Source organism: Haemorhous mexicanus, chromosome Z, assembly GCF_027477595.1.
Source record: "Haemorhous mexicanus isolate bHaeMex1 chromosome Z, bHaeMex1.pri, whole genome shotgun sequence".
In the NCBI taxonomy this organism is placed as follows: domain Eukaryota; kingdom Metazoa; phylum Chordata; class Aves; order Passeriformes; family Fringillidae; genus Haemorhous; species Haemorhous mexicanus.
In genome coordinates this window covers 80,378,375-80,390,942 of record NC_082381.1, presented here as the reverse complement: position 1 = coordinate 80,390,942, position 12,568 = coordinate 80,378,375, and the positions used below count along the sequence as shown (strand labels likewise).

The 12,568-nt window shown below is 42.8% G+C and overlaps 1 protein-coding gene across 3 annotated transcripts in view; it reads left to right on the top strand.

Annotated features, from left to right (window-relative positions):
* Positions 1–12,568, top strand: part of LOC132322419 (phospholipid-transporting ATPase ID-like) — an 85,335-nt gene that overhangs the window by 52,074 nt on the left and 20,693 nt on the right. For all 3 annotated transcript variants that reach the window (XM_059836897.1, XM_059836896.1, XM_059836898.1), the window contains 7 exons: positions 422–510; positions 5,507–5,703; positions 6,819–7,027; positions 9,019–9,062; positions 10,636–10,801; positions 11,611–11,799; positions 12,060–12,175. In XM_059836897.1, the coding sequence (XP_059692880.1) occupies positions 422–510; positions 5,507–5,703; positions 6,819–7,027; positions 9,019–9,062; positions 10,636–10,801; positions 11,611–11,799; positions 12,060–12,175 (1,010 nt within the window). The remainder of the gene's footprint in view (positions 1–421; positions 511–5,506; positions 5,704–6,818; positions 7,028–9,018; positions 9,063–10,635; positions 10,802–11,610; positions 11,800–12,059; positions 12,176–12,568) is intronic.

Below are 12,568 nucleotides of genomic sequence, written 5' to 3'. Positions count from 1 at the left end.
TATCAGGGTCGTCAATAATATTCTTGATTAGATATATGCTTTTCATGAGCCTAGTCCTTCTATTGTTTCTATACTCTAGACGTGTGAAATAATGCATAATATGTCACCAATAACATAGAAATACCAAATATGCTGTGAAAAGTGATTAAACCTGAAAGAAAGGGTTGAATGTTGAAAAAAAAGAGTTGAGTCAAAGTCCAGGTTTAGTGGTTTTATGTGACTCTCTCTATATAATCTCAGACAAATGACTTAACCTGTTTCTGCCCAAGCTTCCCACTAGCACTCTTAAACTGTGTGTACCTGACTTCATGAGAGCTGTGATGGTTATTTATGCTGAAAAGCACAGTGGGGCCTCAGAGGGAATCAGCTTTAGAACAGCTAAGCTTCATTACTAAAATTAACAAGTGTGCTTCATCTCCAGGGCCAGACACGAAACTCATGCAGAACAGTGGAAAAACAACTTTTAAGAGAACAAGCATCGATCGGCTCATGAATGTCCTTGTGCTGGTGGTAAGTCTGATTAATGAGTCTTCCTTTCTTCAGATGTGTTCATCACTTCCAGATGCTCTACCTCTCTGTCCACACAAATGGGGGAATATCAGAAGTGACTAATGATAAAAAGAAAAAGTACATTATAATTTATTAGCAGCCTGAGTTCTGCAGTGCCTCTGCCAGCCCATCTTGCAAAGCAAGGCCCTTACATTGACAGAATTAAGGACTTTCCTTCTGAGCTTGTCATTTGCTCTGCTCTCCTTTTTCTCCTCTGCATCTTTGCATGAGAAATAGTTTGAAGCCTACAAAGCCCTTTTTTCCTTCTAGTAATTTTGTCATTTTCTATTTAAATAAACATTAGCAGTTCTCTCTCTTCATCCCGATTTCTTGGCATCTCTGGTGATATCTGAATAGGACTTGGTAATTGAGATTGCTAATTTACATGTTGCCAGCTCCTGACTTAACACATTAGGGTAAATTATTAGACATGGTTCCATTAATGGTCAGAAGCTGGCGTTTTAAGCAGCTGGGAAATTTGAAAACACTAATCTTACATAGTGGGAACTGTTCTCAGATTGAAAAACAGATTGACTTTGAGGGTTAAGCTCATCAGTGGTTTTAACAAATGGCAAATACTTCCAGGCAGAAATAGTGATTCTTTCACAGACTTTCTCAAGATTTTACTGATTGAGTTCAAAGCCACCCAGGGGAGGAAGACATACACTCTGACACTACTTTAATCAATGTTGCTTGAAGAAAAGGTCTTTCACTTCAGATTTTATTTCCCTATGAGTGCAAATTTGTCATGCTTTCCCATGCATGCTGCACCACCTTCAGTTTATGGAAAGCTCTGGTGGTCAGTGCTCACTCTTCCTGCTTCTTCCCTTCTACCCTTGCTCTCCAGATCACCCTAGCAGCCAGCAGGGGACAGGATCCATTCCCAGGCGCTGGAACAAGCCCTGGGGGAGGCGTCCAGCAGAAGTCTGTGCATTACAGCAAGGCTGTTCTGAGCTCTCCCTGCCCTCTCTGACTTCATACCTCCTCAGCACAGGGGCTTAGAGCACAAACATCTCTGGGGTGGCACCACCCTCAAACCTCCACATTTCATCTCAGCCTCTGTATTCCCGGTTTGGGAATTTTTTTCTTTGGATCCCAAAAGTCCTTTAGGTGAGCCCAGGGATGCCCAGCAGTGCTACAGCACAGAGAGCCACTCCAGGGTTAACTTCAATTCTTCTTGAGGTCTTGCTCTGTGTGCAGTAAGGATGTGCCCTTAATTTTAATAATCTTGCACCAATCTCTGCCACAGGAAATCTTGGTTTATCGAGCTTAGTTATCATCAGCTTGTCTCCCTCCATGTATTTCTTCCCTTTCTCCCCTCAAGTGGGTAGCAAAACCAAACAAAGTTTGGGCCTCTTACATTCAAAATCTTTCAAGCATTTGAAGAATTTCACATTTTGATAGATGTTCTGCTGTGTTCTGATTGGAGAGGAGAATGGGCTGTGGAGGGATCCACAGGGCTCAGAAACAAAGCAGAGGAAAACTGAACCGGGAATCTAGAATTTAATGTTCAATTAAGATTTGCTAAATCTCCTTTCACAAGCCAAGGGTCCCACCCAGGACTTCAAATCTGTTTGGCCTCTCTTTATAAAAAAAAATGAGATGAATTTACATCCTGGCTCTGTTTTAAAAAAACTGAGCAAGTTGCAGCCGATTGCATCAGCCTCTGCCTGAGTTCCCAGGCAGTGGAGGAGCCAAGGGTGTGTTTGTCTCCTTTACACATTTTTAAGGAACCTAAAATTTTGATGTCTAAGTAAAGCTCTGTCATCCATTAAACACCAGACTCTTTGCACACCTAAGGGGATGTGGCACTCTACCAGCTCACTGGGTGGCTGAAGGTTACAGAGTGTGGTCATAAAAACAGGCAGTATATTGTGCTCTTGAGTTGGCGAAAACAAAGCAGCCACGACTTACTATAAATAGGTAATTTAAATGTAGAGAAGCTTACTCCATGTTAACACTGGCAAAGTTATTTTGTGTTTGTTTGCCCATAAGACTTCCAGGCACAAAGCAGTGTTTAAGCAGGTTCGCCAAGGGAGCGCCTGTTGAATGTTGCCCTGGTCTGCCCCAACAAGGGTTAATCAGAAGCAAACCTTCCCAGATGGCAGTCATAGCTGTTTTGTCACATTTGGAGGTGTTTCTCATCAATCTGAGAGAGAAGTTAATGTTCCTCCACTGGGGATGCACTTGCCAGCACCAGAAATGCTTTTTTCTCCAAAAGCTGCTTTTTAGCAAGCTAGGGGGAGCAAATTTTCAGAGAAAGAGATCTCTCACATTCATCTCTTAAACAACTGACTCCTTCAAAACCCAGAGCAGAACTCAAAGTACCAATCAAGAAACTGAAACTGTTTTAATTCACAGTCCAACAGTCAATGTTTGTCTTGAAGTCAAAAGCCACTTCCTCTTTACAAAACTCTTACCAGGAGGACCTTCAGCAGTCAGTGCATGGGCAGGACCCAGGGAGGGATGATGCTCATGCTGGAAAGCTCCATGAGTGTGCACAGGCAATGATTTTTCATGTCGTTCTCTAGAGAGCTGTGGTTGCAATTGCAGCACCCTGCACATAGGTGTTTCTGGGCACAGAAATTCATCTCGAGGGCTGCTTTTAATGGCTTGGTCCTTTCCATTTGTTTCAGATTAAACAGAATGTTAGTGAGCTTTGTGCAAGCACGAGTGTTGCACAGGAGTGGGTTTGTGAGAGCATTGACACACCCAGTGTGCAGAAAACAAAACGTGAATACATCAAATGCAGCTGTAGGCAAGAGCTGCTGTGGTATAGAATCAGAGTGCTTTGAGTTGGAAGGGACCTTAAAGAAGGGAAGGGACATTCCAGCACCTCAGCCATGGGCAGAGACACCTTGGGAAAGCTCAGCTCCTGTCTTGCCCCACATATATTTCTATTGCTGAATCACACATTGAAATTCCTACAGGGACTGTGATATTGTGCAAATGGATAATTTTTAACCTCTGGGGCAGTGAGGTGGGTCATGCCTCTCAAATACCCTTAAGTCCTTATAATTACAATAGCACAGATTGAGGTATGTTTTAATTTCTGGTTCACGGAGGTTTAAAAACACTGCACCACATTCCTTACCAGCAAGCAATTTTGTCTCCATTTTACAAGCTGAGCAATTTATTTGGCTTCGCACAATTAAATAGAAAAGCTACTACTCATGTGTGAAATAAATGTGTCCCCTGAAACTCAGTCTGCCACCTTTTCTCACTGCAGTTCCCTTTTGTGGCTTTTTGATATTAAAACTTGAGTTGATCAGGCATGAACTTTTCATCAAGTGATTCATATTTCTCCACAGAAGTATCTTTCTTCCTCCCACAGATTACCTCAGCAGTACAAATATTAGCTTTACCATCAACATTTCTATGTTTGTCCCTCAATTACTGTTTTTTTAAAAAGGTTGATTACTCTTTTAATGTGATTGTTGCTGTGTGGCCTTTACATAATGGTCCAACTTACTGATATTTCCTCCCTAATGATTATCCTTGTAAAAGATGATTTTTAATTGCTCTTTTGTGCAGCCTGTTGACTCCATTATCTTCACTTTTTTATTATTATATTGGTTGTTTTATGTCAAATGTTTGGAAAAGACCGTGCCAAAAGAATTTTTTTCTCATCATTTGTCCAGGAAGGATGACAAGTTAACTTGTCAGTTATATCCTGGCAGTTTATATCCTCCACCATCACCATTTCTACCTTACAAATATAGTAATTATATTAGCAGGATTCCAAGATGGTGGGTCTTCCAAGTTTTTAAAGCATTGTTAAGAACTAACTTTATTAAATGTTAAAAACCATCCTCTAAGGTCCATCTTTGAATTAGATGGACTTGCTGCATAGAAAATGCTTAATAACAGGTAGAGCCACACAGTGCTCTGTGACAGTGGACATAATCTTCCTTTTTCATCTACCATAGGCTTCTTCCTTTCTCCTTCCTCTTGGAGGGCTGTCTGTTAGCACATTTGCTTTTCACACACCTGTTAATGACTTTTTTTTTTGTTTTCTTGATTCTTCATTACTGTTGGATATTCACAGTTCTGTAATTCCTTGCAGCTTGTATTAATTTCTGTTAAATTTATTTCTTCCTGTACTTTTTGTCCTCTTTTCCAAATAAATGTATTGCTAGAGTCTTGGGGTTTTTTTTGATCAAAAAATGCTTTATGACCTATGTAATGTTTTTGTGTCTGTTAAACAGTGTTCTTGAGCAAGCCCAAATTTTCAGTAAGGTTTCCCAATTTGAAATTCACTTCCCAGTTGCTGTTGCCCTGGTTACTTTAGGCTTCAGGAAACAGGCTTCTCTAAAGCCCAAGGATATGCATCACTGGTTGGTGCTGCTTTTTGTTTGCTCAAAGGAAATGTAATCAAATTGTGAGGGCAAATACCGAGGCAACCATTAGCTTTGAGAAAGCAATTAACTCTCCTCTAACCATCAGAATAATATCCAGTGTTAAATTCCAGACTGTATGCTGCTGGATTATCCTCAGTGATTTTTCAGAAATTGTGAGGAAGACTGTGATGCATCTGGCAAATTGCCAAGTAAAGTCCTTCAGGCAGTTTGTATTCCTGAGTGTGCAGCCAGATGTTTGAGGACCCTCAGCTCAAGTCTCCTCTAGGGAGATTTGTTGTACAGCAGACTGCTGTAACCACCCTAGCTAAGATGTCTGCTTGGGATTTAAATCCCCAGCTGTTTGAGGACTTTTAATTCCAAGCTGCCAGGCTCTGTATTGTGTAGCTTTGTTCTTGAGGTAAAAGTATCATAATTTGGCTGGTTTTCCCTCTTCATCCCTAGGCACATTTTCCTATGATATAGGCTATCCAAACCTATTCCATTAGGGTCTTCTGATTAACCTGAGCATAAGAAATTCCTTGTTTCTAAAATGCAATACATTTTGTTTGGTTTTGATTTGTTTGGTTTGTTTTTCGATTTTTTTTTTTTTTTTTCAGATCTTTGCATTTTTAGCACTGATGTGTCTCATCCTAGCCATTGGCAATGGTATCTGGGAGCATGATAAGGGCTACTACTTCCAGGTGTACCTGCCCTGGGCAGAGGGTGTCAGCTCTGCCTCCTACTCAGGCTTCCTCATGTTTTGGTCATACGTGATCATTCTAAACACAGTGGTACCTATTTCACTCTACGTCAGGTATGTGCTGGAAGCTCCTTTCTCTTTTGATCTTAGGAGAGATTTCGTTTTTGCCTTTTGCCTGGGAGCAGCATTTTCCTTAAAACCTAAGACAGCCCCATCATGGATGCTCCTAGACAACCACAGTGACGCTTTTCTTGTTTCTGCTGCCTTCAGAAGGTTTTGTCAGGGTTGGAGTGGGGTGAGCCCTGGAAGAGGAGAGGATGATTTTGCAATTAAAGGGGAGGTTTAGACTTGTAGGATGCTATAGCAGCAGGGCTGGAAGCATGCCACCATTAGCATCTTGCTAACAGTGAATGAATGGCCTGTTCTTCAAGGTGGCTTCAGGACTGTGTGAGGATTGCCAGGTAAGTAGGTGTAACCAGGTTCGAGTACTTGGTGCTATATGAGCAGCTGAGAGTGTTCTCTCTTCCCAGACAATAAAGAGCTGTGTTGGTTATTGGTGATAGACAAATAGGGGTAACAGGTAGGCAATGTGTCTGTGATGCTCTCAAAACTTGGGGCTGGCATAGAGACTGCAAAGCCCTGTTCAGTTTGTCATTGTAGCTACCTTCAGTCAGCTTCACTGCTGAGACTCTCTTTTGTGTTGTTAAACATGAGGAATTAATTCCATTCCTGTCCAGTATATCACCCAGCAAGGTGAAAACTCATGTCATCTGCAAGCTGATGCCACTCTTTTGGTTGCACTGAGTGATCCAGTGGCTCTCTTGGTGTGGAGCTCTCTGTTGTTGGGGACATGTCTGTACTCATCCCATGCCACTGGGCCCAGCCCAGCCCACAGCTCTGCTGGAAACCACCTCCTGAAGCGGCACTAACTGAAACCCACTGCTCCTGCCTCGCTTCTGAGTCCAAAATCTTCTGAAACTTTCCAAGTACTTTTATAAAGTACTGCTTTATAAACAAAGGGAATTAGTTTGCAGTAAACCTAGCAGATCATTTCAGTGGGACTTGCTTCAGCATCCCTTACCACAGGCCATCTATGGACTGATGACTTCAACATGTCATTACCTTCAAAGTTGTCTTCTAATTGCAATTGATAATGGTGGCTCTGAAGATAAAGAGCTTGTCCCTTAAGCTAAGGAATATTCCATCACCTTCTGTTTCTGTTTCACCAGTGTGGAGATTATACGCTTGGGTAACAGTTTCTACATCGACTGGGACCGTAAGATGTATTACCCACTGAATGACACGCCAGCTCAGGCTCGAACCACTACACTCAATGAAGAGCTGGGGCAGATCAAGTACATCTTCTCAGACAAAACAGGAACTCTCACCCAGAACATCATGTGTTTCAACAAGTGCTCCATCAATGGCAAATCCTATGGTATGTTTGTCTTACTCTCTGAGTTTTCTTCACTCTGTGCTTCTTCATCCTCAGAGACTAAATCCGATATCCAGAGCAGAATGCCATGTAAGGAGCTGGAGTGATCAAGTTTAAGGCTACCCATCAGGGATGTCTGGACACCCTGATTGCATCATTTGCCATGTAATAATAATCGTTTCCTCTTTTTTATCACACTTTTTTCTCCCTTTTCCTGCCCCACTACTGCCCCAACACTATTAGTTTTGCCTCAATTGTCCTAGATTTACATCATCTGTACTCAAATTTGTTTTGTTTTTTTGTTTGTTTTTCTGATATCACTAGTTAGGTAATCACAGCTTTTTATGGTATTATTGGCATGGTTAGCCAGGTATTGCTAACCTTGCAAAATATAACATGTAACTCACATAACTCACTCCCTCCTAATCACTTATGAAATCAGCCATCCCTCATGGGGCTCCTCATCCTTTTCAGGTAGTTGGAGTAGTCAATGACCTGGTCTTTGTCTTTACACCTGACATTTTTCAGCTACCAGAAGAAAGAAAAGTTTGTAGGGAGTTGGAAAAAATGGAAAATATGAGTTGTTAGCTCTTTTAGATCCTAGAAGTATTGATTTAAAAGGCTTGCTCATGCTATGGCCCCAGGCAATTTTCTTCATGCTGCTCAAGAGGTGCTAGCACTTTGTAAACTGCCTAATTGATTAACATCATTAGATGCTCCAGAGAAATTAGTCACTGCTTATTTGTATATGGATGCTTGCTTTGCCTGTGTCAGACCTGCTGATGCACTAATGTGTCAGAAAATTTGCCTCCTTTCTCAGTGCTATCAGCTGACCTAATAAAAGAAGGTATTTCTTTCTATGAATCTGTGCGTATTTGGAGACCACCTTATCTCAAACAATGTTACTATGATATCTAACATTAGTACTGCTGATAAGGAGTTTGAAATCTCTCCTATTGAGTGCCCTTAGTTAACTTTTCTGAAGTGCATGTCACCACCAAAATAGATACAAGGTAAGAGTTCAAGAAATTAATGGGAAATACATGCAAAGAAGGCAAACAATCTATTGCCTGTAGTTTTCTAAATGTTTCGCTTCTTCCTAGCACAGTACTTCTCTGCTGCTCAGGGGCATTCTGGAAAGCAATGCCAGAAAGGATGATTTAGTTCTGGTCCCCTCTGGAGGCTCAAGGGAAGGAGGTGCACAAACGCCTCCTGGCTATGGTTCCCAGGGAATCAGCTGATGCATGGATTCTCAGGAGAGGTGTTTACTGTGTTTCTGTTACACTCCTGGGGCCTTTTTGAAGGCACTCCAGCACTACAATTGACTTTGGTCACAGCTGAGGTTGCTGGTGCAAACATGAGTCAATCATTCCTGTAATTCATTGTGTTTTGTTCTTATTTCAATGAAGTGTTGGGACTGGCTGGCCTTGGGACAGTCCAGACCTTCCTAGTCTTTTCTCCAGGCAGAAGTTCTAACAATGTTTCTTGGAGATGACTTGTCTTCAATTCCTATGACTAGATCATCCATTCAGGAAGAATCAACAGAGCAACCTTGCTACCTAGATGTGGGGAAAATGGGCTTTGAAAATTCCTTCTTTGTGGGGGTCCAGGGACTGCTGTAAATAGTAGGATGCAGGAGCTGGATTTTGAAGGAGAAGGCACAAGAGAAATCATTCCCTGGAAGCACTTTAATTTCCTGTCTAGCACTAGAAACCCTATTCTTTCTGTGTTCAGCTCAAGACGAGTCTTCTTTACTCAAAAGCTCGTCACTTTTATGGTAACTGCCTTGTGTTTCAAGCATCTATCAGTCTCCAGATTTTGTCATGTCAACACAGATACTGATTGTTTTGCATCATCAGTCATCAGTGCCCATGTCAACGCACTGAAACTTTTAAAAATAGATTCTAACTTAGAAACATTTTACTCAATTTTGTGACTCAGAGACTACACTTACCCACAGTTTGTGGCTATAATTTCATCTTTCTTGCTTGCAGGTGATGTGTATGATATGTCTGGGCAAAGGATAGAAATAAATGAGGTAAGTGCTCAAGTGCTATCAGGATCTGTGCTTTCAGTGGACCTGGATAAGTACCAGTGGACAGACCCTGCACAGGATTTGCTTTTGACCCTGCAAGAGTTGATGCTCTTGATGCTCAAAACAGAGATGTGTGTTCCTCTGGATGTCAGAAAATTCCCAGAGTTAAGTTCCTTTCCAGTAAGCCTGGGATTAACCTGCAGATTGGGAAGAGCCCACTGTCCTCTCTGCTTCACCTGACATCCTGGTGCATGCACAGCTTCTCTTGAGCACTTGACCATTGGTGTTTGTTGGAGACTTGGACATTGGTGAATTTTATTAACCTTGGTGAATTTTATTAACCTTGTCAGTTAATTAAAGCTTTAGCGAGGAATTAGTGAGTGCAGTTCCCACCAATAGCAAGGTCACTGTCAAATTCCTCTGATGTCCGGACTTCAGAAAGTGTGAAAATGTGTCATTTTTACATTTTTCTTTAGCCTCTGATTGCAGGAACTAATGCACACATCTTCATTTCTAAATGTCTGAAAGCTGCACGCAGTAATCCAAATAACAAACAGCAAAATGATGATGAAAATTCCTCTCCTCATTCCAATGATTCATTTCCAATCCATTTAGAACTTAAATTGCCCACTGAAACAGACTGTTTGTGCTGAGGGCTGTGCCTCCAGCCTGCCCTCTCTCTGTCAGCCTTGCTTGGTGACACACACTGGACTCCTGCCAACTATCCACCCCACCCTGCTGCTGGTGACACTCTCTGGAGCAGAGTCCTGCTGCCCACACACCCACAATGTTGCTGTGCCTGGACCTTGCTGCACAGATGAGTGTGGGAGGGGTCTGTCTGTGCTCTTGGACTGAGTGCTAAATGTCAGCGTGTGGAGGTCAAAAGGATGATTCCCATCCTGGAAACTCTGAGCTCATCGGGGGTGGGGTGGGAGTCAGAATTGTCCAAGGCAGGCTTGGCAGTCCATTGCTCCATGACACATCATGTGGTAAGCTTCTGGACATTTCTCCAGTGTGTTCCACTCTGCTTGGGGCTCCTTGTTTTTTGACAAAATGGGTAGTGCCTGTGGAGTTTTACCTTTACTTCACCTGTCTGTCCTATTTTGTCCATATCAGAATTTCTTTGGGGCTTTGGGAGAACATGGTGAATAAGACAGACTTTTGAATTGTTTTAAACTGGGCTCTTGCATTCCACTGTCACAGGCAGCTTTTGACATCATGAGCACAATGCTTCCAAGCAGGCATGTGTTGAAGGCAGGCAATTCTTTGCTGTAGGTATCCACTGGCAGCGCTCTTGTTGGAGAATTAGCTGCTGCTCAGAGAGGCAGTTTAGTCAACTGGTTCTTGGCCTGAGTGCTGCTCTGAAAGGCACATCTAGTGCCTGTCCTCTCCTATGATTAAATACCTTTCTTGATCTCCCACATCCTTAAATCCACCAATCTCTGCCACAGGCAGCCAGACCTGCAGGATGGGGTCCTTTGTAAACGTGAGGAGGAGACAGAGGCAGTGCTGGGCAGGAATTGGTGTACAGCCATGTGAAAGCTTAACAAATAATACCAAGCCATGTGTTTTTCAGAACACAGAGAAAGTTGATTTCTCCTACAACCCATTAGCAGACCCAAAGTTTGCCTTCTATGACCACAGCCTGGTGGAAGCCGTGAAGCTGAATGATGTCCCGACTCACAGGTTCTTCCGGCTGCTGTCCCTTTGCCACACGGTGATGCCAGAGGAGAAGAAGGAGGGTGAGGACTGCTGAAGGCACTGGAATGAGTGGTTATGTTCACTCGCACCACAGCATGTCTTCTCTCCACAGAAGCTGTTATTGGTCCTTTTGGCTCCCTGGTGATTTTCTGTAGTGTATGGCTACTCATAAATCAGTGTCTTTGGAGATGCCACGCAGGAAGAGAAAGGACCAGGGCCTCCAGTCCCTGTGTGTTCCTGTGGTGGAGCTGACACTTCTGCAAACACCACATCTCTGGAGTGCAGAAATTGCAGGTGCTGCAGCTTCCCTGAGGGGGCAGAGGCTTGCCCTGCTCTCTCTCTACTCTGCTCCTAGCCCCAAAAAGCAAAGAACATCGAGTACCTATCCACTGGAGATTCATTAGCTCCTCTCACCCTGTGTTCCCACAGCTACTAGGTCAGCCTCCTCAAATCCCAGACAGGATGAAAGCCATGCTTTAAAGGCTAGAGTTAATTGACAGGTATAAAGTGAAAATACTGATCAGAAAAATACATGCAGATCTGACTAGAAGGGGCTAAACCCAAGGAACTTGTCCTGTCAGTGAGATGTTAGACTTCAAAGAAGTGATTAAAATCCTCAAAAGAATCCAGGGGGCCTCTTGTACTGTACTGGAGGATGGGTTGGTAGGACATGATGGGGATGTGTGGACATAAGGTGCTTTTTAGTGCTGCACCTCTGGGGATAGACTGAAAAGCAAAGGATTACTGCTATATTATATCTAAGATGCTGTTTTTTTTTTTTTTTTTTTTTTTTTTTTAGCTCAGAAATAAGTCAAAAGCCACATTACATTTTTTTTTTCTTGCATGTCAGGTAACTTGGTGTATCAAGCACAATCTCCTGATGAGGGAGCCCTAGTCACTGCTGCCAGAAACTTTGGATTTGTGTTCCGGGCTCGCACACCAGAGACCATCACTGTTGTGGAAATGGGAGAAACAAAAGTCTACAAACTTCTGGCTATTCTTGATTTCAACAATGTTCGCAAGCGAATGTCTGTGATTGGTATGTTCCCTTTGCTGCTTTCTTTCCTTCCCAATTTTTTAGGTTCTTTTTAGTGAAGTTCTGCCTGTAGGGACAATGTAGTGTCTGCTCAGACCAATGCAGCCTTTTTTCTAATCAGAGCTTGTCTTGATTCCTGGGAGTTTGCCAAAACCTGGGGAAATTGACACCTGTAGAAACTGTTCTTGGTTTTGATGGAAGGGCTTTGTACTGCAAAAGACTCAGTCTGGGATTTGTAGCATTTCTTTTCCTCTTCCTCACAGTGAGGAGTCCAGAAGGTGACTTGACTTTGTACTGCAAGGGGGCTGACACCATTCTTTATGAACTGCTTCATCCATCCTGCAACTCTCTCAAAGAGGAGACCACAGAACACCTGAATGTAAGAGCTTCCTTCTCAAAAACATCTCTATATTTGATGTTTTTCTTTTCTCCAGCACACTTTGTCTTCAGGAAAAAAACTCCCCGTATTTAAAAACAGCACTTAAGCACCAATTTTCAGTTATGGGATAGAGAAACGAATTAGTTTCTATGGCTTTAGTCTCAAATTAGCTACCTAGGCATGAGAACCAGGTGCCATGTGAACTGCTCTAGGACAGTCAGCAGATCAAAGGGGATGATTCTGTCCTTCTGCTCTGCTTCTGTGAGACCTCACCTGGAACACTGTCCAGCTCTGGGATCCTCAGCATAAGAAGGACGCGGACCTGTTGGAGTGAGTCTATGGCTATGAAGATGATCAGAGGGCTGGAGCACCTCTCCTAGACCTGGGAGATTT